Source organism: Urocampus carinirostris, chromosome 8 (assembly GCF_059441175.1).
Source record: "Urocampus carinirostris isolate Australia breed hairy pipefish chromosome 8, RoL_Ucar_1.0, whole genome shotgun sequence".
In the NCBI taxonomy this organism is placed as follows: Eukaryota; Metazoa; Chordata; class Actinopteri; order Syngnathiformes; family Syngnathidae; genus Urocampus; species Urocampus carinirostris.
In genome coordinates this window covers 22,638,769-22,665,331 of record NC_142356.1, presented here as the reverse complement: position 1 = coordinate 22,665,331, position 26,563 = coordinate 22,638,769, and the positions used below count along the sequence as shown (strand labels likewise).

The following is a 26,563-nucleotide window of genomic DNA, read 5'->3' as shown; positions in this document are numbered from 1 at the left end:
GTCCATGATGCGTGGGTCTTCAGTCTTGTTTTGATCGAGGTGTAGCATAACTCCGGAGTCAGGTGACACGATCATTGAAGGTTGATTTCAGTTGATTCATGTGCTCCAATTAAATTCCTTTTCCAAAGCACAATTATTGATACGAGACGATCAACTGAAACAATCAAATGCGACTTGCATGTATGTTTGTTTGATTTTGCATAGTCTGTTAACAAAAAAACTTTTGGAAGTACGTCCTTATAAATACCTCTTCTGTCCAAGACCCCTACTCTGGTGTTGGCTGAGACCCATATAAACACAGCTGCTCAATTAATTAATTAATTAACACACCTTGGAACAGTGACAAGGATGTGGTGATAGAGGGTGGTAATGTACCAAAATGATGGATATCAAATGCCGTTAAACCCAAAGAAGAACTTACACACCTGATTTTCATGCCATGCCATTGCAACCAGTTATAAAGAAAATAATACTTAAACGCAAATTATGTTTGCAAAAACATTTTTTTTTTTCAACTGCGAAGATATAACAGAAAATAACATATTAAATCAAATGTGTTCTTTGCAAAACGTTACGTGACAAAAATAGGGGAAAACATAGGACAATCTGTAAAACAGTCATCTTCCCAAACAAGATAACCACGCCTGGTTGCTTGATAGTGGGAATAACATGCAAAATGAGTAAAGATATTTCAATTTTTGAAGAAAAATAATATTTTAATCATATGAATATACATTTTACTTAAAATTATGAATTGTTTCATTAAATAACTAAACAGACCAAAAGGATCTAATATTTTCAAACACCCTTTAAGGAAAATAAGAACAAAAACTAATACAATGACTAAAATAATCAAATAAGATCTTTTTTAGTGTTCACATAAAATTAAAGATGGGATGCGTCGTTTGAGTAAAATATTGTTCTTAAGTCTGTGTTAACAATGCCTACATGAGTTCGAACAGCCCTTATATTTTTTCCCACTTTGCCTAACTGCTTTTATCTTACTTTGAGCAAAGCTGTTTGGGGCGGAATACATTAGGTAGGAGGAATAGGTCTTGGGAGGGAGTACAGGAGGGTGACATCATACTTGTCCCTGTGGGGATTTTTGTTTCGTTTCCATCTGTGTTAGTTTTGAATGAAAATAGTGAAAGCAGGAAAAAGCCTGCTTCAAGTACAATCCAAACATCAAACCAAATCCCAAGAAATACTAATCAAGATTTTATTGGAATGCGTCTAAGAGATGAGTGAGCTTGCAATGACTGTTTACCATTGAATTTTGTGTGACCCCGGTTGGTGGACAGTCTCGGACCGGGATCTCAAACTTGCAGCCCATGGAATGATACATTGTGGCCCCCACCCTAAGATAAAAGTTGTGTACACTTCACATTTTAAGTTTGAAATCTGAAAGAAAATGTAACACAATATATAAAATAATCATCAGAAGTCTCAAAGGGCTGCACAGACCAGATTGCAAACTGCAGACTACACCATCCTTTGATCTAAAACCTACATGAGGGAAAGGAAAAATTCAAAAATTCAAGTCCATGCATGATTTATAATACCAACAGAACCTTAAAATCACACCTTAAGCTAACAGCGAGCCAATGCAGGTTAGCTAAAATCGGGGTAATGTGATCAAACTTTCTTGTCTTAGTTAAAAGCCTCACTGCAGCATTTTGTTCCATTTTAAGGCTCTTGATTTTGGACTTCGAGAGACCACAGAGTAGTACATTACAGTAATCGAGACGGGAGGTAACAAACGCGTGAATTGTAATCTTCGTATCAGACAGGGGCAGCGTGGGGCGAATTTTAGCAATGTTGCGAAGATGGAAAAAAGCTGAGTAATATTCTTAACGTGTGTTTGGAAGGACGGCTTGGGGTCAAATGTGACACCTAAATTTTTGACTGTCTTGACTTGGATGGTAATTGATAATAACAATAATATTTAAAATAAATAAAACGATATTAATTTTGGGTAGGGGGAAACAAATGTAATAATTTAAATCATTTTGCCTTCATAAAAAACACCAAAATGAACTGCAATACGTTTTTTTAATGTACACATAAAGTTATTATCACAATTACAATGTTTTCTTAGCGGCCAAATAGCTAATCTGAAAGTAAACAAAAAAATGATTTTGAATTGTTATTTCATATACATTTATTCACATTTTTCTTGAAAAAAAAAATGACAGAATTTAATGAGGGCAGCACGGCGGCGCAGTGGTTAGCGCTTCTGCGGCACAGTTCATGTCATGGGAACCTGTCGTGGGTTCAAATCCAGCTCCAGACTTTCTGTGCGGAGTTTGTATGTTCTCCCCGTGCTTGCGTGGGTTTCCTCCGGGCACTCCGGTTTCCTCCCACATTCCAAAGACATGCATTTCAGGTGAATTGGCCGGTCCAAATTGTCCCTAGGTGTGAATGAGCGAATGAGTTGTCTGTCCCTGTGTGCCCTGCGATTGGCTGGCAACCAGTTCAGGGTGTCCCCTGCCCACTGCCCGATGATTGCTGGGATGGGCTCCAGCCCCCCGCGACCCTACTGAGGATAAGCGGTACGGCTAATGAGATGAGAATTTAATGACTACTTTCTTTATATTTTTCATCTGAAAATATTAAATTGCATGTACCGCCAGGGGTTCACGGGGTATACGTTACCTCAATTAAGGAGCCAATTCTGAGTTGGGTCAAGACAATAAAATCCCCTCCATATGCCCACCCAACAACCCTAAGCACCACACCCACACACACGGTTAAAATACAATAATAACAGAATAAATAGTAAAAGAAATAAAATGATTATGACAGGGCACAGACTAACAATGTGAAGAAAATGACCTGAGGGAGGCTTATCCACACTGATAGGAATGACAGCAAACGGCCTCAGGATTTCAGCCATTGAATCACACCCTAGCAGTGTGCCCCCCAAAACACTGAAACATAAAAATATTAAAAAAAACACCTGCACATAACATAAAAATTTGAAAGTATGATACTACAGTTCCTACAGCTTAAGGCAAGTTAAATTTAAGACTTTTAAAAATGATTTGTCAAATTAAACTTAAGACAAAAAGTCAACAAAAAAACAGATTGGAAATCACATTTTCTAGTTGAAAACTTCACATCTGGAAAAACATAACACTCTCCAAAGTTAAAGTAATGGAAAACAATTTATAAAACATGTGTTTACAGTACATCATGGATTCTGGCAGTTAACTAGTACTTTCAATTTTGCTACATTCTTTCCATTATCTGCACCACTTATCCTCAGTAGGGCCGCAGGGGTGCTGGAGCCCATCCCAGCTATCTTCGGGCAGTGGGCAGGGCACACCCATGGCTTGTTGCCAGCCAGGGCAAAAAACTCATTCACCCATTCCCACCAAGGGACAATTTGAACCGGCCAATTAACCTAATATGCATGTATTTGGAATGTGGGAGGGGTTCCCGGAGGATACTCACGGAAGCACGGGGAGAACATGCAAACTTCACACAGGAAGGTTTGATCCTATGACCTCAGAACTGTGCTGCACACGTGCTAACCACTGCACCGCCGTGCTGCCCTCTGCTACATTCATGAAGCATTTTAATCAGGATGCATAAAAAAATACTTTTTAGTTCAAACAAATATAAATCTTATTCGCGTTTTTCCATTTTAAGACTTTCAAAATTGTATTTAAGACATTTTAATGCATATTAAGGCTTTATTTTCTGGATGACGTAAAGTAATTCAAGTAAATCAAAACTGAATAAAAATAATCAATAAAAAGCAATATTAAAAAAGTGCGTCATAAACCTCATGATTAATATATGAAGGATCCCCGCAGACCTGTCTTCCAGCATGACTGTTCCATAGGTGGTGGAGAATAAAGGTCACACAAATAATGGTGGTTAACTTACTTACGACTGAAAGTGGGAAATTTGAGCAGAATATCAAGTGAAAACGGTGCCGTACTAATAAAAAACCTTGTCAAGTGTCGAGATAAGTAAATTGTAGTCTTCCGTTTGTGGAGTTTCGTGTTTGTGCACTACATTTGCTCACTTTCCTGTGTATCACCTGTGAGGATTGATGACACCTCTGTCGTCCCGAGATTCTTTTATCCTTTTACACACTGAGTGCATGTATATATGCGATGACACAGCTGCAGCAGTGGCCGAAGAATCCTTGATGCTACCAATGACGCCAAGCGAGGGTTGCCAGGTCTAATGGATCCATCTGCATTCAGCAGACATCATGGTCAGCACGCAAACAGTCACGGAACAGCGGGAGCCCGATCAAGATGGAGGAGGACGGATGTGGATTTCCAGATGAGGTTTGCTTTTGTTGAAATGGAAGGTTGCATCTAAAGAGTGAATGGTTCTTTGTTTTCATCGCTGATTATCCCGAATAGAAGCGTTGATTGGAGCTGTGCATTTAGGCTTGAGAGAAACAAGGGTGACCTCTAGCGACAGGATATATTAGACAGCCGCCTAAAGAAAAATGCCATGGATTTTTTTATCGTACTGGGTAAAAGATGCACCACTTCACTTAATTTTCTAACTTTTTCTCGGTTTCTGTGACACACTTGTCTCCTTTCTGTGGCAAAAATGTGGAGTCCCAGTTTCCTGTATAAATAAGTACTTTTTCAAGAACTCGGACATCTGGTGGTAAAACGTCTACTCAGACCACAATTTAAATGATTTGTAGTCATTTTTGCAATAATACTAAATATTGGGAATTTCTGTCGTATAACGAAACTATGAGATCTTAATATTTTTTCTAGTAAAAAATACAAATATAATTCAATAAATCACAAAATGTCTCTAAAAAATCAGTTTATTTGAACTAGAGGTGTAGTGTTGGGTTTTGTGGTAATATTAGTCAGTGGTAGGGTTAAGGGTATGGTTACAGTCAGGGGTATGGTTAGGGTTATGGTTTAGTAGTGGTATGGGTCTGATAAAAGTAGTACTTAGTAAGTTTAATTGTTATTCTTATTACAATTTTGATCTTAGTCAATATTTCTAATAATAAAAAAATATCACATATGCCTCGTCACATAACTTATTTTTTACTTAATGTCTTGAGAAATACATTGAAAATAAAGGAATAAAGAAAAGATAATGTTCTACCTTTGGACATTTTTTGGGGGGGGTTGTGCAATGTAATAACAAGTACAAACATTTAAAATGAAAATGTGCACCAGTTCATACCAAAATCAGCCAGCTGGCTGCAAGTGTTTGACAATAGAAATGCACCCAGAAATATAGAAAACATATCAAAATTGGAATCCATGTCGGTGGTCCTGGCATTTACTTCCTTTGAGTCCTGCAAACACTTTGCCTCACTTTGCACGGATGATAACATTTTGCAGGATGTGAAAGGTGCTTTACAAATACATTTTGAAAGATGCCATTTTGGACGACAGCTTTGGTTATATTGGTAGAACCAACAAGGGAAACTAACGTGCCGGTCTTAGGAGTTGACTAGGGACATTAAAGGTGACACCCATAGAGAGAGTATGTTGTGAGATGCCAATGAGCTTGGGTGAATGATTAAATCAGAATGAAAATATATTCTCCTCTCGTGAGTGTTCTTCATACAGAAAATGTATAGAATGTTGTTACAGACAGCTAGAAGTTGGAAATAAATTTATTCAACAGGTAAGCTTTTGTTTATCAATTTCTGTAAAAATTAGGAGTCAGCAGAGGAAAAAAAGTTGAAATTGAAGCAAATATTGCACATACAGAAAACATTTGTTTTAAAAAAAAAAAATCAAAAGATGTATATCTAAATATGTTCATCCATCCATCCATTATCTGCAGCGCTTATCCTCAGTAGGGTTACAGGGGTGCTGGACCCCATCCCAGCTATTTTCGGGCAGTGGTCAGGGGACACCCCGAACTGGTTGCCAGCCAGTCGCAGGGCACACAAGGACAGACGAGTCACTCACTTATTCACACCTTGGACAATTTGGACCGACCAATTAACCTGAAACGCATGTTTTTGAAATGTGGGAGAGAACCGGAGAGCCCGGAGGACACCCACGCAAGCACGGGGAGAACATGCAAACTCCACACAGGAAGGTTCGATCTCATGACCTCAGACCTGTGCCGCACACGTGCTAACCACTGTCCTGCCGTGCTGCCTAATCTAAATATGTATTCACTTAAAATCCTTTTTTTCGTCACTCATACAAAATGGATTGTGAAGCCCTGCCAGTTCAGACACTATTGTGTTACGTATTAAATATATTCGGTGCTCCAGATGTGTTTAAAACTTACTTGAGAGTTCACTCAAGTCCTTTAGAACCTTCTTCTATACTCAAGTCATCTTGCACGCAGCAGCCAAGCATCAGCTCGTCAGAGATTTCGCCACCGGTCAGCTCGAAATCATCCAGACAGGCAGAGAAATTCTGGTCGTCTTCGGCGCCTCCAAACCACGCATCTACTGGAACTTGATCATGAACCGCCTGGCGAGGTTCAAAGTTTCCTGCCTCGTCCATGACATAGGCCTGGTCCTCATCGTCCTGTCGAGGGAGGCGAAAGAAAAAATATGAGCAGAAAAAATGCAGGATAATGAAATGTTTTATTTTTCAATTTGGTTGAAGATGAATGTTTTTAGCTGTGAGGCTTTCATATATGCGACTTTGACTAGAAGTTTAATGGCTTGAGGGACAAGTGCTGTTCATGCCATGACTGTGCTTAAAACACATAACAGAATAATCCAAGGATCCTACAGCTTAATGAGAGTTAAATTAAAGACTTTTTAATGCCTTTTGAACTCGAATTTGAGACCAAGCCAACAAAACAAAACCCCACAATTGAACCAAACAAAACAAAAAAAAACAAATGTTTCTTGCACACAATACATTCTGCCTTGTACACATGACCTGAGTCAGCTTTTAGCCATGTGCAAAACGTTTGTGGGACAGCCACTTCTCCTTAAATGGACACTTTCCCATGGTCCAAAGTAAACGTCTCTGTCCAAAGTTGCTATGTAATTTGTGGGCAAACCTAAGACAGGGGTCTCCAAAGTGGTACTCATGGGAACCAGTGTGCCCCCTAGTGACAGCTGAGGCGCCCGTGGACCAGTCCTGAAAATAGCTCGCCAGTGCAGGGTCATTGTGATTTTTTTGGGCAACCTTTTTTTTGAGTGGTTGACTGAGTTAATATAACCCTACTTCAATCAGTTGACTTGGTAATAAAACAGTAACAACATAGTAATAACATGGTAGGACGTTATGTTAGGTTTGGAGACCCCTGACCGAAGACATGTGTCTGCTCCGAAAGGCCTGACTGAAATCACATCACTGTTGTTTTCCAGTATTGTGGTCACACAATGTTGCCACTAAAGTAAATCAGTGAATTATTAAAAAAAGACAATTGATGAAGGTTACTAAATGTAATTGATGAAGGTTATTAAATGTTTTTAGTTCAAACAAATAAACATTTTTAATGTGTTCACATGTATAAAGATTTTTTAATATTGGATATAAGACATTTTAATGCCAATAAAGACCTTTATGTTAGAATGATGAATTCAATGCCTTTTAAGACTTTTCAAGACTTTTTATTAAAACGTCCTTGGTACTGAATGACCTCCCGCATAATAAAATCTTAATGATCCATTTACCAAATCTCATATTTTTCATATCTCTCTAATTAATAACTTTGACAATGACTCAAGCACTAATATCCACAAGTTTTTTCAATCTCTGGGTGGCCGTTTTTGCGCCTTAACACAAAAAATTGAAAACAAAAACAAAAACAAAAAACAATGCATAAAGTCGTAACCGCAGTTTTTGTGTTATTCACTTCATCCATTTTTAATAAAAACCGAAATGATTTTAACATTTTATCTTGCACATGTCAAAAATGTACATTTACTAACCAGCATCATGGCGTAACTGATGCAGATCTCCTGTGGTAGTGGGTAACCTGCAACATAACAATGATTTTACAGAACTTCACACATACATTATAAATATTTCATTTGAAAATGTGCAACTTCGTGACATTGAGGCTAGGAATTTAAGAGTTTAATTTGACCTGACTATCAAACAACTATTACTAATAACTAGTTAATTGCTGCACTTAACCAAATTAGTCCAACTATGAAAAGGTGTTTTTTTTTTTGCACGGGCTATGACTTAACTGTATGTTAAAGCTGAATTAAATCAGTTATTCTTGTAAGACTATTTGATTTTGCACAGGACCATTTTTTAAGCAGTAAACTTTCTCTGAATACATATGTATCAGGTGGACTTCAATGTTTACAAATTAAACAGTGTTAAAATCAAGGTTTTAGGCCACTATTGGCGTTTTCACTTTTGGTAACTGCAAATTGAGGGCTATTAAAGTCTCATAATTGTCATTAAATTTCACGTGATATTTTCAAAATTCCAGCATTAGTTTTTCTCTCGTATTCATCGCAAATAACAAAACAAAATTATGTCTGACATCCTAATCGTGGGAGGTATGGCACAAAAATATTTTTCAACAAAATTACAAAATCAAGTACATCTAAATTATTTAATAAATAGAACATTGCCACTGATTAGTGCATTGGTGAGTATTTAATTTTGCAATTTAACAAAAACAAATCTTAAATTTAAGGAAATGCAAGTGTTTTCTGAGCAGGGTTGAATTTAAATGCATTTGTCTAAATCAAAATTTGCTTGGATTACATAAGGCATTACTGAAAAGACAACTGTATCAGAGGCTACTGGCTGTGTCGTGAATTCTAGCATTAGCATTAGTAGTTACTGTATTGTTTGTGAAGCTGGGATTACCAGCTAAATCATTTAGAATTATCTCCAAGTTTATGTGACGGTAGCTACTGGAGTAATGTTATTTGCTAAAGGGGCTAGCAGCTATGTTATCGAAAACTTGCTAAATCTAGGCCAGGGGAATGCAAAAACTAAAAGGGCCCAAAAACCTTTTACACATACTTTAGTTCTTGGAGACTACACTTCCGTTTCAATGCATAACAATCTAAGAATCTTATCCCCCCCGAGATATCCCTAATTGTAAATAAAATTACTGGTGTAATACCTCCACTTTGTGTACTGCACTTCCTTTCCACTTACTTGAAGATCTGAAGTTCCTGCACTCAGGATCGTGACATTTCTGGTACCACACTTCCTCTTTGAGATCCACGACAATCCTGCAGGTAAATAAGGGGCGCTAATAAAAGTGTCGGCACGCAAGATGACAGTTGGCAGCTTAACATACATAATATTGTTGCTTTTGTGGGAGCGGTTGACGTTGCGACACCAGCGATATTTAGCGATGTCATAGACCAGAAGCTGCTCGGCAGCAAAGTAGTTCCACCGTCGAATGCCTAAAAAGGATTCAACACAATCAGACAGCTCTACACAGTGTAGCGCAAAAAGCTGATTTGTGATCATCACTGAGGTGCTTGGAAAGTGATCTTGAGGATAAACATACTGTGTGGTAATTTTAATGAAAGTTCGACTTTCATCAAAGCTTACTTCCTTGTGTGGCGTCGATTCGAACCACCGACAAAACAAAGTCGTCTACTTCTCGGTGAGGAGACGTCAGGCAGCCTGAGAGCGGCGCTACCAAAGATAAAGAATAACCATTTCGAGTCATTACTCTTGTGATGCCCCAATGTGATGTTTGAGTGCACACCTGAGTCCAATGGCAAAACCTCCTGGTTGGGAGGCTTATTGGCCTGGCCAGCTTGAGCTTTGGCGACGTCCCATGTTAGAATTCTCTGGCCTGTAAAACTGATTGAACAGACCAATCAAGATGGCTGCTGGGTGTTATATTTATTAGGTAAACAACACATTTAATTTGAACAGACCTCACATTGCACACCAAAGAAGCCAAAAACAGACTCTCCTCTGTCGAAACTCCCTTGCTTGGTTTAGGGGTGAATTTGTTGCCGTCCGCTAAGGAGAAAGCAGCGTTCTTCCCGACCTTGGATGATTTGTAAAGGCGGAAGTTTCTGTTTTTAGTGTAAACTCCTGTTGGGTGTCATTGAAAAGGGGAGTCATATTACAAACTGAAGTCCTTTTTTTTGTTTTTTTTAAGTTAACATTTCCCCTAAAGGTGCAAGAATAAATTGATTGATGGACAAGAAACTATCAAAATAATTGGCACTCATTATATTATTAATTATTCAGATACTTTTCTGATTTAATTTTCTGAGAATTTCTAATGATAGATTAGCGAAATGAAAATTCATTGTTGGCATTTAAGTGAAGTGTATCAATTTAAAGTTTTTTTCTTTGGCTGTTGTCGATGTACCATTCTTCATTCCATGTGTGTGGTTGGTCTTTTTACAAATTGTTGACCAACCAGGAGTAGGAGTGAAACCAGTACCTCAATTTTGACTGATTCTTTTGTTTTTTTCAAACATTTGAAATAATAATCATTTTCGAAATATATTTGCTTGATAAATTAGCAACAAAATGGATAAAATACTTGAATTCAAAAATAATCACCACACCCACATTTATTTTAAAACCAAACAAAAAGGATGGTGTAGCCTCAAATTTTTTTCTGATGGAAGTCTGCTAGCTTCATGCTAACACACAATGTAAACCGCCTTTGGTGGACTCACAAAACCTAGCATCCAAGTCCAGGTGTTATACTGTATCCCTTCTAAGCAACAAATATTTGATAATGGAAAAACATGTAGATTGGTAGGAAACAATTGATTCAGGCATATGTTTTTTCGCTCAATGGAAAAACGACCAACAACAAAGCTTACAAAGAAAGTCAAACAAAAAAATACAGTGTCTCATACCAAGATCAACAAAGAGAGCACGGTGGCCATCCTTGGTTTTCACATTGAGGAAGCTGAGGTCAGTCTCTTGAGTTTTCAGTCTTTTGGTCGGTGTGTGTCCGCTGCATGGGTCAGAGTGCATTTTGCTGCAATAAATGGCATCAACATTCCATACATACACTCAATGAACTTGAGACTAACTTGTGAAAACAACCATGTAATCAAGGAGAGTGTGGGTGAGAAAATAAATCATCAAACTGAAATACAAACCCTTCCTCAGTGCTCCCATCCAGGACAGGTTGAAGAATGGCATGAATGAAGGCACCTAAAAGCCACAATAACATTTTACTGCTGTGCCAAGAGCCAGTGAGTGAGGTGTTCTGCAGCGCACACACACCAACATGGAAGTTGTCTTTAAAAGCTGCATTCTGGAGATTGAAAATGAGATGACGACTGAATTTGTCATCTGTGCTTGAGTCCAGACTGAGGATGTCTGTCGCGCAGCATTTAAACCCGTAAATATCCATCAGCTTTTGACAAACGTACTGTCAACAAACAAACACAATTTTGTGTATCACAATTGAACAACAATGCGTACTACACACTTGTACATATGAACTTGGTATGTTAAATTATAAATTCACTGTACACATGCATGCACCAAAAACTTCACAAAAGTTGAACTATAGATGATTTTATTAAATATATTTACAGGTGAACAAAACCTTTTTGAGTGTGATTAAATAGACAACCTGGATCAACATGGCCACCATCTTCTTGCCGTCGGCATGTCTGTTTGACGGCTTATGGAACTCCAAGTCAAAGTACAGTTTGCAAACAGCGCCCTCTGGTATCACCTCGTAGGAGTGCATCAAGGACCCGGTGTAAGTCCTTAGTGTGAAACAAAGATAAATAAGACTCCGCCTTGTGGAAGAATATTAACCTTCGAATATTGGACTCTTAATGGCATCGATTTGAGGAAAAAAAAATAAACCTATCTTTGGGAGTGATTGGCCCGCGACCCTGGTGGGAATAAACGGTGCGGATAATGTATGAATGAATGGATGGGATTAAAATAACATGTTAGACTAGAAGTGACACAAAGGTCAAAATTGATAGCATGTTTAATATATTGTGAAATAACAGCACATCGAAAAACGGATTATGCTAAAACCAATTATGATTGTTATTATTATTGTTTTAATCGGGATTGACATTGCCTTTTCAATTTTATCAGTCAGGCTGGATTAGAACAATTTTAACAAAGTTAAAAGAACAATCCAAAAATATTTTGATCTAAAGTCAAGTCGTGTTTATTTGTATAGCCCTTAATAACAAGCAGTCTCAAAAGGCTGTACAAAATAAAGACTACAGACTATTATTACACCACCCCCTGGTCTAAATCCCACATGAGGGAAGGGAAAAACCTCAACACAAGGAAAATAAAGAAACCCTGAGAAGGGGACGCGCATGAGGGAATCCCCACTCCAGGTCGACCAAGCCAAAACTTTATTGGTAAACAAAAATATATTATGTGCAAAATGTTCACAACAAGGTTTATTTTATAATCGAATTTAACTGTCAAAGCTTGCTCAAAAAATAGGGACTTATAGCTGGTGGCTACTATCCTTAAACGTCACAGTTCACCAGTTAATAAATAATGTTTTTTAATCAGAACTACCTTAAAATCCCTTTCCCCTACCACTGATTTGACAGTTTACAAAATTTTCGAATTTACGTTATTCTAAAATGAAAATTTAACAGAATTATTGTAATATAATTTTTTTACACAGCCATACTGCAACTAGATTGCAAGTCATTTATTGCCAGTAACAGTTTCTAAAAATAAAAGGCAAAACAGGGGAATGCAATTTGTGTATCAATAAGTAAAAAAAGGCCAACGAGTCAGTTGTGAAACTCTTCTTGTTTGTTTCTTCATGTTTGAACTATAACGCCTCTAAAGTACTAAGAGTGCAGTGCCGGTGAGGCAGCTTAATGTCAAATGAATTGGAACATATTATGTATAAAAACGCATACAATTCTTAACATTTCTCATCTAAATGCTCTTTTATGTTGATTTTAAAATTGATATGTATCTTTTTTATATTTGCGATTTCTTTGGTGGGAGGTTATTTCAAAATTTGTTGGGAGAAACCTGAGTATGTCTCTTTGCACCTAATTGCAATAATAATAAACAACCCTACCTGTAGTAGTGCCACAGTTCATTGTAGCTCGTCACCAGGAATATTCTCTGGCCCTGAAGAGCCTTTTCTTTCTCCAAAGCAAAAACATGTACAGGCTGAGGAACATATACCAAAAACATCAACACCGTAGGAAAATAGAAATCTCATGTTTAGTGTGGCTAACACCAACAAAGTAACTGCACAATGTACCTCTTTGCAACTCTGGGCAAAGCTGATGGCCAAGCTTTGGCGATGGAACAGTTTCCAGACAGAGGAAGGCTGGCAAGGCAAAAGCCGAGGCTTGTAGCGTGGAATCACGGGGTTGTGCTGGAAAGTCTCGGCCAGCTGTTCGACTTTCTTTACCCGGTCGCTCCACTTCTCCATCCTTACTGCAGTATTTATTCACATAACGCTATGAGTGATGCAGCTGCATTTGAAGAAATAAATCTGGGTTGCCGTACACCACACTTCAGCCTTAGACCTACAAACAAAATCCGTTATCCTTTAAAAAACAATGCACACCAATACAACGTTAACTAAAGCAAATGTATATTACACATTTAGATTTTACAGGTTGCATGTTAGACAAGAGAAAAGGAAAATAACTGAATCACACCTATGTCGTGTACTGTTTACAAGTAATTTCTGCACACAACAAAAAAAAGTAATTATATTATCTGTGATAAAACCGGGTGGCAAGTTGGAGCTGTACCCAAGGCATTGAGGGATTCAGAGAGGAAAGGGCTAGATTACAGATATCCATGCCTGAGAAGCCATTTCCTGAGACCAAAAAAGTGAAGTGGTTGATAATGGATGGCTTGTGCACAGTGAGCGACCTTGACAACCAATTTCTAACTATACCATCTGGTGAAACTCTAACACCCTCCGAATCACACTTCAAATTACTTGTGGACACCATCGACTTGAACAAAAACAATATTAATAAAAAGGATCAACCTTCAACTGACGTTCAGACTGAAATCACATCTTTGAATTATTATAACATTCGAATTCTGCATGCCCTTTCGCATAATTTTTCCAGGAAACACGGAACAAATGCAGAGACATCACAAATAAATAAAGAAGGTAAAATTACTTTACAAAATGGGTCAACGTTGATTAGATATGTTTTCTAGCACTGTTATTGATTTATTCAGATTTGCTTCCAGGAGATGATTGAAATATTATTCAAGATATTTTTGTGTTGGCTTACATTTGGAGGTTGCATGGACATTTACATTCTCTGTAGGTAATAATTTCATCTTCTCATTGCTCTCTTTTTCCCTTTTGTTAATGTCTTATTAAAAGTAGTCTATAATACTTGTGAATCAGAGAGCCAAAAAGTCTGCAGGGTCGAGAGCGTTCTCCATTCGGGCTGCGGTGCTGTGGAATGCTCTGCCTCCGGAGATAAGATCTGCAACCTCAGTAGAAGTTTTCAAATCTAGACTTAAGTCACACTTCTATTCAAAAAGTTATGATTGATGCCCACCTCATATTTCTTATTATCCTGTCTTTTTCCCACTGACTGGCTGGTGGTGCTACGAGGGAGAAGGACGATTTGAGGCGAGTCAGCGGACCAGCGTCTGACCTGAAGCATGTCAACACCTGCATCGACCAGTCGGCAGAGATGGGAAGCTGCGTCGTCGCGGTTATGGACTAGTTTACGGCTTGAGGCGTCGTTGCTGTCATGCACTCTCCGGACAAATTTCAACATGTTACCAAGTGTTTTCTTTTATTGATGTTTAACATGTCTGTGTACTGTGACCCAATGCTAAATCTATTCCACCCTGGCCATCCTGGAAGGGGGATTACCACTGTGAGCCCCTTCCTCAAGGTTACTTTTTTCCTCAAGCTGAGCTTTTGAGTTTTTCCTTGCCCGCATGTTGGGGGTAAGATCAGTCGATGGTGTCATTGTAATCCTGTGCAGTCCTTTGAGACATTTTTGTGATTAAGGGCTATACAAATAAATGTGAATTGACTTGATAATCTGTAAAGCCCTTTGAGACTTATTATGATTAAGGGGCTATTCAGATAAATATGACTTGACATGATACCTGACAGCGTTATTTTGGACATGACGTCATAAGCCGTGAACTTGGAATGTGCACTGACCTATAACAAAACAGTAACAACAACATTACTAACTACATCTCACATTCAAAAAGGGTCTTAGAAATATTTGACGACCAGCATTCGGTTAAACCGCTTATATACGAAATGTGGTTCACAAATACAGAACGTCACGTGACATTTCCCAAGGCCGTTTGCCATTAGGTAAGTATTTTTTTGTAAAAATAACTTACCGTTACGGTATCTTTAACTTTGGTCCAATTGAGTCCTATGGTAAAACTGAAATATAGATAATGTTTTTCGTCTTGTTTGTGGTTCAACTTTGAGGGGGGAAAATGAAAAATGCATACAAGCCTCAAAAAGCACTAGCCATTTTTCTTTTGAACATGGCGCGACTGTAGGCGGAAATGCGTCACTTCTTATCCGGGTAACATTTAGCAAATAAAAGTGTACCTTACAAAATAAGAACGTAACTTTTATATTCCAGTAGTGATTGCGCAGAAAAAAATACGTTGTTCAGTATTAAGTTTAAAAAGCACTTTATTCTAGGACAATAAATAGAATGTAGGCAATATTTATGAGTGGTAAAATATTTCAAAGAAATACTTTTAACACTCAGAAATACAGTATAAAACAACAATAACTCAATTAGAGGGAGAGTGTGTATTATGTAGCGCATTCTGGTGGTAAAATAAATTTAAATATTTTAAACATACGAATTATCATGCAAACATGCTTTTTTCAACTACAAGATAGAAAAAAATTAGCATTTATTTTACATAACATGAGCCGAGTCGAAAGGGAGGTAACATACTTGTCCCCATCCTGCTTCTTCCGATAACCAATTATACTAAAAAGTCTGGGTAAAATAATGACTAGTTAAATGGTGTGTTTTAGTTTCAGTAGTTTGTATTCAACATTTACTTTTTAGCACTCGTTTTTGGTTGCTCTACACCAGTGGTCGCCAACGTTTTTGAAGCCGAGAGCTGCTTTCTATTACTGGTTAGGACCAAGAGCTACCAGTATGGTATGCATTAATATAACAACTTATCACATTATCAGTTTGTTATCACTATGATTAAGGGCTGTACAAATAAACATGACTGGACTTGACTATGTTCTTATAATTTTATTCCCAGGTTTTAATGATAATAAATAGGGTTAAATAGGCTTGGTCAACCACTAAACACAATACCAGTTAGAAATGTAATTTCCTAGAAAATCACAACGACCCATCACTACTGAGCTATTTTCAGAACTGTTCTGCAAGCTGCTCAGCTCTTACCAGTTGGAGACCCCTGTAATACGTCATTGAGTGACTTCTAGCGGTCAAAAAATATGCTGCCTTGAATGTAGAAAGTGAGTTAATATACAGTAGTAATCCTGAGATAGTTTTTGATTTAAAAAAAAACTTAAGATTGGAGCAAATAATTGGACATCATGAAAAATCAAAAACTAAATATGCATTTAAAAAAAAAAATCAGGAATCAAACAATAAAGCAAGTGGGACAAGTAATGGACCCACAGTGCAACTCGAATTAGAAAATTCAAAACTAACAAACTGGCTTGTTAATATGGTACATTTTCAAAGAATGAATAACAAAACGAATGCAGTACTTTATAACAGAGGTCTCTAAAAAGCAGCACGTGGGTCAACTGCTTCCCCGTAGCTGGATAGGTTGTGGTCCCCACATTTTTCAAATATAAGTAATTTGGGTGGTTTTTCTGTTGTTTTTCAGTCATTTTTCGTTTCGAAAATTGTCTGTCAATCTATTTTGTCTTTTCTTGTTGTTTTTTGTCGTTTTACGGTCATTTGTTGTCATTTATTTAAGTTGTTTTTCATTATTTTAGTAATATCCACTTTTTTTACTACTTTTTAGAACTTTTACATATTTTTACATGACTTTCTGATTCTTTTTTTTTTACTTCTTTTTAGAACTTTTACATTTCACATAACTTTTTCATACCTTTTTTTACCACTCTTTAGAACTTTTACATATTTCACATAACTTTCTTTTTCTTTTCACTAGCTTTTTGGACTTTTGCCATACCTTTCAGTATTATTTTGTACCTACTAAGTTGTTTTTAATTATTTTCAGTACATTTTTCAAGTTTTTACGTTTTACTTTTGTTGTTGTATTTTTCTTTTTTTCCCCAGTCATTTGTTTCCTGGTCTTTTACTGGCAGCAGGAACGAGGCAAGAGAAGCCATGGTCCAAACGGTCCGTGTTCACTCATGTTTAGAAAGTAAAAAAACTATATGTGTTTTTGTCAGTCTTTTATATTTCCTGGATTATTTATTTATTTATTCCTGATTAATTGAAATCCTTGTTATTAATAATTACTTTTTCAATCTAGTTTTGTGTTACAAGATAAAGATTTTTGTGAACATTGGAATGTTTTTATCAGACTATTTCTTGTAAAACCAGCCTAACCCGGAGTCTGTTTCCAGCGGCCCCCAGGTAAACTAAAACTTTACAACATTCAATCAGCATTCACAAAATGAACCTCTGACCTGCAGATCCAAAGAATTACGGGATGTAGTAATGATGGGATGTTGTCAACCCGGGCGCGATCCCGCTCCTCCCACACGTATTGAAAAGTCGGACGTCAAAAGCGCACAAAATGTGAAGCTCAGCAGGCCTGCATTGTGCTGCGGTAGCAACAGAGGAAGGAAGTGTACTGGAGGTCAGGATCAGAACACTCTCAAAAGGAGGAATCGTGCCGTAACTTGTCAGGTTTCATCTTCTGTAATCGACAAACCTCGTCAGGTGAGTGCAGTCAGTCAGCACATTTAATGTATTTACTAGTGCGTTGATTGCTAAAAATTTATGGACGGTGACTGCAATGTAATTCATATCACCTGATGTTTAAAGAAATATGGAAAGGTGAGACAAAAACTGTATTTTCAAATCTGCAGCATATTTTCAAGGACAGTGCAGGTTGACATTTGTTGACATGATCCAGTAGCGGGAGCATAAGACATAACTGCTTCTAATGGTGCGTTATTTCCTTCCACAGGAAAGCAAAAAGGAGTTGCCTCTGGTGATAACTTTTTTTTCCCCACTTCCCTAACTGTTTTTGCAGTGAGTTCCCCTCAAGTAGCCCTACATGGACCTTATTTTGTGATTTTGCTCTGTAACGCTCTAATCGTGGGTGAACTTCTCTGCAAATTTGGAGCATCCCTGTGGTAAGTTCTCCGGCTTAAGTGGCGTGATGGCTTGATGCATAACAGTGCTGATAAGATTCCCCTGAGCTCACTTTGGAAGAATTTGAAGGAAAAGCCAACATAAGCAAATCTTCTTCTACGCAGATAAAAAGAAGATGAGCCACTTGGAGAAAGAATTCATTCTGGTCTTGACCTTGCTATACGGCATGGTAAGTTCCACAAGTGGACAAGCATTTATTTTAATTAAGTGTAGAAAATACTTTCTCAAGTTAAGGAGATTATTTAAAAAGGGAATGTGAGTGGTATTCGTCAAGCAGGGAACATTCAGTGTGTTTCATAATACTTCAATTCAAAACAGAATTACAGTTATATGTTATGTTACTGAGACAAAATTCAGCGGAACTCTCGTTACCTTAGAAATATTTTTTGAAACATTCAATATATAATGTAGATCTCTTTGAGTTCATCAAGTAACATTCAACTTTTGTCGTGGATGTATTACTTTTTTATAATAGCAAATGTTCGTAGACCTCATAAAACTGATTAAGAGTAAATTGGGGAATACATTTGTAGTTTACATATGGACAAAATAAGAATATAAGTGTCACGTCCAGAACAAAGGATAGACCCAATCGTGTAACGTTTCTCACAAGTTTATTGAGATAGAGAGAGGACGGGCAGCGCCCGCGATCCGGTGCTCGCTAGACGCGGGAAGCAAGTCGCTCTTGCAATCGGATTGTGATCCGAATATGGAAGTAGATCTCACGTAGCTGGAGATGGCGGTGTCAGGGATGGAAAAACAGGTCGACAGCCAGCACAGGAAAGCAAAACGTGGTCGGGATAAAAAACGGGTCGTAAGCCGGGACGGGAGAGCACACATGGTCGGGATCAAAAACGGGTCATAGCCGGAGACAACAGGGAGATCAGGAATGGACAGGTGGAAAAACGTGAGCAAAAACGGGACAGGCGGGAGTCAAGGTCAAAAAGGCTTGCCTTGTATCAACAGAGGTTCGCAGACGGACTGACAACAATACACAATATCAAAGCGGCGCTGCCACGAGCGGCTGCCTTTTCCAGCAGCTGCCCTGTTGTTTTATTGTCTGCTCCTATCTTCGGTGTTTTTTTCTTCCCGTTTTGACAACTACACTATGGATTACTTCTATCCTATGGACATGGGTTTTAACGCACAAGAAATGCGTGTATTCAAGGAATTTTAACTCCTTGCCCTGAAGATTTCTCGTGCCGGCGTGATGAAGGGGCCCATCGTGGAGGAAAAGCCGGAGCTAGCGAAGCGGCTAGCGGCGTTATAAGTCTTCGGTACCATCCGTAATCATGGTAAATGCGAACTCACGACCAAATAAGATCATCGAGTGCTGGTGGAAAACATCGAAGCGCACAGGGAGCGCAGTTGCTGTGTTTTGCGGAAACGTGGCTCACGTTTAGCATTCCGGACGCTAACGTGTAGCCACCCGGAGCTACCCGGAGCAATCCGGCTTCAACGCCGCTAAACAGAGACACGAAAGCCGGGGAGAATCGGAGAGGAGGCGGACTTGCTAACACGAGGTGGTGTATCCCTGGATTTTCACAAAGAAAAGTTTTCCATCTGCCGCAGGGATGTCGAATTTTTGGACTGGCGTGACGTCATCCACTTCGCTACAAGCACCCCTAGGGCATCATGTCCATCTGTTAATAAACAACAGGGTAGACTGCTGGAAGTGTGAATTTCCCTACGGGGATGAATAAAGTATCTATCTATCTATCGATCTATCTATCTAACAGGAGAGCGACAGGACAGGGTTTAAATAGGGACAGGGAGCCAATCAGATAGCCCGCAGCTGCTGGCGTCAAATGAGCGGGCACAGGTGATTCCAATCGGTAATCATGACAATAAGTCCTGAAACCTGATTTTGCTTTTCTCATCTTTCGCTCATGCCTCAAAAACAAGTCGGATTGAGAACTTTTTAAGGATGCCGTCGACCAAATGTATTACCTTTAATGCCTGCTACACTGCAAACAATCAAGGAATAAAATAGAATAAAAATATTGAGTTAAATAGGAAAAGAACATGTAAAGTAAAATAACTTGTTAGCAAGTATCTGTAGTCATTGTTAGCATTCTTTTTTCGTATTCATCATATTTCAAATAGATTTTTAAAAATATTTAATATTGTTAGATTCTACACATACGATACTGATTCGTGAAATTTGAGGCACTGTTTTTAATTAGCCAACACAAGTTTAAAAAAAGAATGAATACAAGTATTTTAAATTATTTTTGTTTGTATCAAAATTGATATCAAGCAGGTGTCTCCAAAGTTGTGCCCATGGGCACCATGTAGGCCCCTCATGAGCACCTGAGTAGCCTGCAGACAGGCTCTGAAAATAGCTCACGAGTCATTGAGATTTTCAAGTAAATTTGATTTCTTACTGGTATTACGTTTTAGTTGTGTACTCAGACTATTTTAACTCAACTTCTAATATTTACAAACTGGTAATAACATAGTAACAACATGGAAAGATGTCATCTTAGATATCCATCAAACTGGTAACTCTTCATGCTAGTCAGTAACAAAAAGTAGGTCTTAGCTGTTGGTGACCCCTGTTATAGTTTTGAACTTTTTTCTAGTTGTCAATACTGAGTAAAATGTTTATAGTACTATAAAATCTCACATATGAATTGACATGATAATGTTTAGAGTCTATTCATATTTGAATACAAATAATGGGACACATACACTATACTTAAAAAGTATGCTTGGATAGGAGATAACTTTTTTGCAACAGTACCTCCTGGACACCAAATAGAGAAGTACAATCAGCAAAAAACCTGAGCACCTTCATTTCAATCCTCGCCAGGTTTGCGCCGTGAAACGTTTGGACATGGCCCCGAATGCCGTGGACAACTTGTATGATGGCTGTCGCGAGGACACCATGGAAAAATTGATCCGCTCCGACGTTCTCCTGCAAGAGCTTAACCAAGACCTCGATCTCACCACTGCATGGAGCGAAAAGTGTGCCACAGTGCTCCCAGGAGCCACGAAGGAACACACCGCCGCTCTCTTGGCCTTCGGTTCCGCCAGCCGAAAATTCAAAAAAACCTTCAACGATGCAGTGGAGACCTTAGGCTTCAACGCTAGCACCTACCAGGACCTCTTCCACTTTAAGTCCCTTCACTTCCTGCTTACCGACGCCATGGCCCTAGTCAAACCAAAGAAGTGTAAGAATGTTTATTGGGTGTCCGAAACTATTTATGAAACAGAAAAGGGTGCCAGAGTGAGATTCGGACGATTCACCACCGCCCAATCGGACGTGTCTATGATGGAGGACTTGGAGGGCACAGTCTATTTCAACATCACGACCTGCTATTTTTTCAACCTGGACGGCTTCTGCGGTCTCACCGAGGATGCTATTATCTTGTCCCCATCTGAAGAGTTCACAGTGGAGGACGTCAAGAAAAGAGTTGACGGCGACTACACCGAGGTTGTTCTCAAACACTCCGGAATGAAGGCCAATCACAAGTGTTACAAATCACGGTGAGGCTTTGAGGTGGGGAGTACTGAATGTTGTAACGAATGTACTCCAGAACTTCGTATGAATGCTCATAGAAAAAAATAAAAAAGACTGTTAATAGAATCATATTTAATATATTTAACAACGTTGGGCGCATTACTGAGAAGAAAAAAAAATAATTCCAGCTACTTCATTTAAAAAGTAAATGAGTTAGCACCCATATTGCTGACACCCAAAATTATTGTGTTACTCTTAAAGTAACTATCTAGTTTAGTTACAAATTATTGTATATATTCATATTGAAGCTCATCCCCTAAAACTGCTTCAAATAGCCATCCAAGATATAGTAGGAAACGTTTCTATATGTCTTGGCTTGTGCAATCTTGAGAACTTGAAAACTAACACAGCCGAAACAGTCCATATCAATTTTGTCTTTGGGTTTTAAACAACTGGACGATTTTCTCCTCCATTGCCGAGTACTGTCCGAGACGTTTTCTTCTTTTCCAGGCATGTTGTATTGCAAAAATTATTTTACAAATAAAATGCTACTAGTGACCAAGACCATCTGGATTAGAGCACAAATGGGCAAGACCAGATCAGTCGAACTAAAAAAGTGAGTTTTTAAATATGTTTCTTATTAATAAAAATTCTTATGCAGCGTACAGAATTTGAAATGATCAAAAAAAAAAAAAACTAGAAAATACGGGGTAAACTTATAAGTTGACAGGTATGTGGTACCCATATTGACTGGGGTAATTTCCCACAGAAAGCATCAACTTTGCCTTGCCCAAGCATTGATTTCAATAAACTAGCTATAAGGTTTTTCAGTGTGCTCTTTAACATTGTGTTTTTTGAATAACCTTCATAACTGCTATCTAGTTGTAAGTTGTAACAGTACAAACACAAAAACGCAACTAAAATCGTGACGAAATAAGATGACACTCTTGTCTTCACATTACTCCATTTCACTTTAATAGTGTTTTAAATTTAACAGAAAATCATAATCAAAAGTCACACACACACACACATATATATATATATATATATATATATATATATATATATATATATATATATATATATATATATATATATATATATATATATATATATAATCTTTATTATAATAATATATTATGGTGGATCAAGACAACATGGCAACCTGACTAATTTTGTACATTGTTATTAAATACGACAACCTTTTGTGTTTGCAGGGCTGCAGACAGCGCTTCCCAGTGGCTAGTGATGATTCTTGCGTCTTTCTTCGTATTTGAGGTGCTCAGCAATTAGCCTGAGTTCATGAAAGCAGCTTCAGGGACGCATGAAATGTGTGGTCTGACAAATGCTGCAAGTTCAAATAGATAGTCAAATCACCGTTTGTGTTAAAAAAATGCACTAGTATATTTTATGTTCTGAAATGAATAATGTTCTTGAAGAGTAAATCAAATTTAACTGACAGTGTGCAGAATACAGTTGATCACTAATAATGTGATGATATCATAAGTGTTAAATTAAGCTTTGATATATAAATTATATAATATACTGATTTTTTTAATCAAAATTGCAGTGAAATAAATTATGTATTCCTTTTCCCATGTAGTTTTTCAATTAATACAAGTACATTTTATAATGTAACAAATGTATGCCATACAAAAAAAACATAAATATGACAATGAATTACAAATCATTTATGTACTTAAATTACAATATTTAGCTTACTAACATTTTGATTAGCAGTTATTTTAGGCATTCACAATGATAACTTCACAAAACTGAAAGCCTGACTTACAGGTGGAGCAAGGTCGTATTCCAACTAACTACAAACTACTGGTCGTATGTTTTGGATTTTAAAATGTCACCTGCAATCGAATTTCTATTCTTAATAATATTATTATTTGGAAGCCAATTTGTTTTTGTAAATAATCAAGAATGCCTACGCGTTTCTGGTGGTCTCTGGTTGGATTGCGTATTGTAATTGATCGTACAAAAGATGCGAAGTTGAACTTTTTTTAAAAGCGTGTTCTACTTTAAATAACGGCCGATATTATTCATTTCTTCTCATTATTATTTTTCTTTGGCAAACATGTAAAGTCAAGTCATGTTTATTTGTATAGCCCTTCATCACAAGGAATCTCAAAGAGGCAGTGTTACACTATCGTCCAAAGGCAAAAAGTACTTATGCGAGCATAAACGAGTAGATTCTGATCTTTTTGCTCGCCAACATCCACTCACTATTTCTGTGTTTGGACGTCAATGTTTGGAATACGTTAACAGATTAATACGTTGCTTCAGATTTATTATTCTTATTTTTTTCAAGTTTGATTAAAAGAAGAAAGACTCAAATCAGGGAATACAAGCCACGTTATCATGTGAAAACTTGAAATGTATCACTTTATTAAATAAGGACACGAAAAACATGTTAAAATTCAAACCTCTGAAAATACTTTTAGAGAGATAAGTTATCATGTCAATACATAATAAATATCTTATTCAACATAATAAAGTTAATCTCATTATACGATTAATAATTTATTAGGTTGCAAAGCTTTATTTTTTTATTTTATTTTTCATTTTAGGGGTATTATGGTGAATAAACCTAATTATAAAAAGCATGTATTACGTTTTTCTTTTCTTGGGCATTTAAATTACAATACCCATAAGGGCTTAACAAATAAACATGACTTGACGATTACAATACTCAAAATGTGGCCACAGAAAGCCCCACTTGCAGCTGTTGCCACGACAGTTACTTTAATTGATAAGGCCGAGATTCTTCAGTATTTGCTTCATACCATAACCACTTGCAGTGGGGATTCCAGGGTCTGGAGGGGCCTCAACGAATAATTCATCAGGGGGCCCCCACCACCCAACCACAACAGAATTTTACAAGGACCAACTCTGGGCCTTTGTAAGTTTAATAAATAACCAACAAATTAGGTGGTCATCACAGGAGGAAGGTCTCGACTGTGTGGTCAAGGTAGATGCTAGATAACTCTCATCAGCTGGCAAAGAAGGAACACCATTGCTTTCGGTTTCTTTAGGCATTAATGTCAGAAACTTTAGCAATGATCCTAAAAGAAATGTATATAGAAGGAAAAAAGGCTATGAATGGTTCATAGGCTATAATAGTGTCATCCATTACATGGGTCTGATATTTCCACATTTTGTAACATTTCTTCAAAAAGACGGTTCAATGTTTATTGTAAACTAAACCTCTTACAAAGTTTACACAAATGATTTGACGCTACCAAATCTGTACAAGTTGAAGATTTATGAACAAATGCACAGCTTGAAATGCAGTTGCAGCTGTAAAATGCAGTGTAATACAGACTTTACTGTCATAGATGTGCTGATGACAGCTTTTGCCTTCACAAACAACAGATAATGGGCCACATATGAAAACAATAAAATCATTTTCTGGTTTGACTATATCATTGGTTCTAAATAGCAATCTTAAAGCCACAAAATTCTGAGTAATCTTGTATTACCCTTAATGGGCTTTTTTTAAAAAAAAAAAAAAGTCAAATCGAGTCATATTTATTTGTATAGCCCTTAATCAAAAAGAGTCTCTAAGGGCTGCAGAGACCACAGATTATTGCAAACCACAGACAATCATGACACCATCCCCTGATCTAAAACCTACATAAGGGCAAGGAAAAACTCAAAAACCTCAACATGAGGAAAATGAAGAAACTGTGAGAAGGGACCGCACATGAGGTAATCTCCCTTCCAGGATGACCAGACTGCAATGGATGTTTCAATAACAAATAATACACAGATATGGTCAACAAAAAATCAAAAGTACTACTGTATTGTAGACTACTTAATAATGTAGCAAGAGCTTTTGACGTTAAAAACATGAATTAAGTATGATCATGCTATTGCTGGCGTGAGTGAAACTAGACTAGCACCATTTGCACTACATCATTCATTTACCAGCTCAGTAGCCTAGATGGTAAGGCGCCCGCTTTGAGACTGGGAGGTCGGTGGTTCGCGCCCCGGCCGAGTCATTCCTAAGACTTAAAAAGTGGTCGGCGGCGCCCTCTGTTGGCTGCGGCTGCATCGGCTCGCTACAACGGGTCAGGTGCAATCGACATTTCGTTCTGTGTACATTGTTACACAGAATGACAATACAAGGAAATTATTATATTATAATTATTATAAACAGTAGGGGGGAATTCCATTGATCTCAGTCCATTATTATATTGCAAGATTGCTTTCTTCTCTCCTCTTCTTATTTTTTCTTCTTTCTTTTCCATTCCCGGAAGGATCGTCTCTTTATAATGAAGGCCTCAAAACGCAATTTTTCACTCAACATCTTTATCATCTGGAATGCAAATTTTGACTCTGTCGTCACCTAGTGGGGGCCCGAGCAACTGGATGGTTTGCCTGTTGAAAAAAATCGCCTCTGAACTCTGCAGGAATGGATCATACAAACACAAACTACGATACAGTACTTACTGTACTTTAATCAAGTGCTGTCAAATGATGCTCACTACTGCACTCAAGAGGCAGTTTATAGTGTTGCAAGATGTCATTGAAAATTGGCAGTTAATTCTGCCATCTGATTGCAATTTAAGATGCAGTAGTAAATTGTGATTTAATAAAGCAACAATTAGCAGATTAAATATATTGTTAACTTTGGTATTCTGAAGTAACACCTAACAACACATTTAAGTAAACATTTCTGAATATTACCATTCAAAGAGTTTGTTTATGATGGGTTTATCCACAAAGTGCTCGTACATAACAACCAATAAGTCAACTTTACATTAACTTCACGACTTACTTTAAGAAACCCCCGGAGAAGCAATAAGAAAATATGAGCTTGTACTTCCTGTTACATCACAAAGTGAAATGTGAGCTGTTAGAGGGGGGTGTGGAGTATCATAACCCACAAATGG

The 26,563-nt window shown here is 37.7% G+C and overlaps 2 protein-coding genes across 8 annotated transcripts; one reads left to right on the top strand and one right to left on the bottom strand.

The window, feature by feature from the left end:
• Nucleotides 1–3,710: 3,710 nt before the first annotated feature.
• primpol (primase and polymerase (DNA-directed)) lies at nt 3,711–17,638 on the bottom strand. Of its 6 annotated transcripts, none has more exons than XM_088342007.1 (16): nt 15,216–15,372; nt 14,967–15,024; nt 13,123–13,393; nt 12,934–13,028; nt 11,482–11,620; nt 11,127–11,274; nt 11,000–11,054; nt 10,751–10,875; nt 9,803–9,965; nt 9,628–9,725; nt 9,468–9,554; nt 9,208–9,316; nt 9,063–9,139; nt 7,865–7,911; nt 6,256–6,500; nt 3,711–4,337 (listed from the first exon to the last, which is right to left on the bottom strand). In XM_088342007.1, exons 3-15 carry the CDS (start codon nt 13,294–13,296, stop codon nt 6,264–6,266), a joined length of 1,554 nt encoding a protein of 517 aa, XP_088198133.1. In that variant the 5' UTR covers nt 13,297–13,393; nt 14,967–15,024; nt 15,216–15,372; the 3' UTR covers nt 3,711–4,337; nt 6,256–6,263. The 6 variants fall into 6 exon arrangements, with proteins under 6 accessions (XP_088198133.1, XP_088198132.1, XP_088198129.1 ...); XM_088342006.1 differs by having other exon boundaries at nt 4,329–4,464; XM_088342003.1 differs by lacking the exon at nt 3,711–4,337 and having other exon boundaries at nt 5,738–6,500.
• On the top strand, nt 17,589–23,565 carry LOC148361259 (GPI-linked NAD(P)(+)--arginine ADP-ribosyltransferase 1). Of its 2 annotated transcripts, none has more exons than XM_088342011.1 (5): nt 17,589–17,752; nt 18,069–18,171; nt 18,295–18,359; nt 21,006–21,682; nt 22,874–23,565. In XM_088342011.1, exons 3-5 carry the CDS (start codon nt 18,306–18,308, stop codon nt 22,947–22,949), a joined length of 807 nt encoding a protein of 268 aa, XP_088198137.1. In that variant the 5' UTR covers nt 17,589–17,752; nt 18,069–18,171; nt 18,295–18,305; the 3' UTR covers nt 22,950–23,565. The 2 variants fall into 2 exon arrangements, with proteins under 2 accessions (XP_088198137.1, XP_088198138.1); XM_088342012.1 differs by having other exon boundaries at nt 17,593–17,752; nt 18,003–18,171.
• The last annotated feature ends 2,998 nt before the right edge of the window (nt 23,566–26,563 follow it).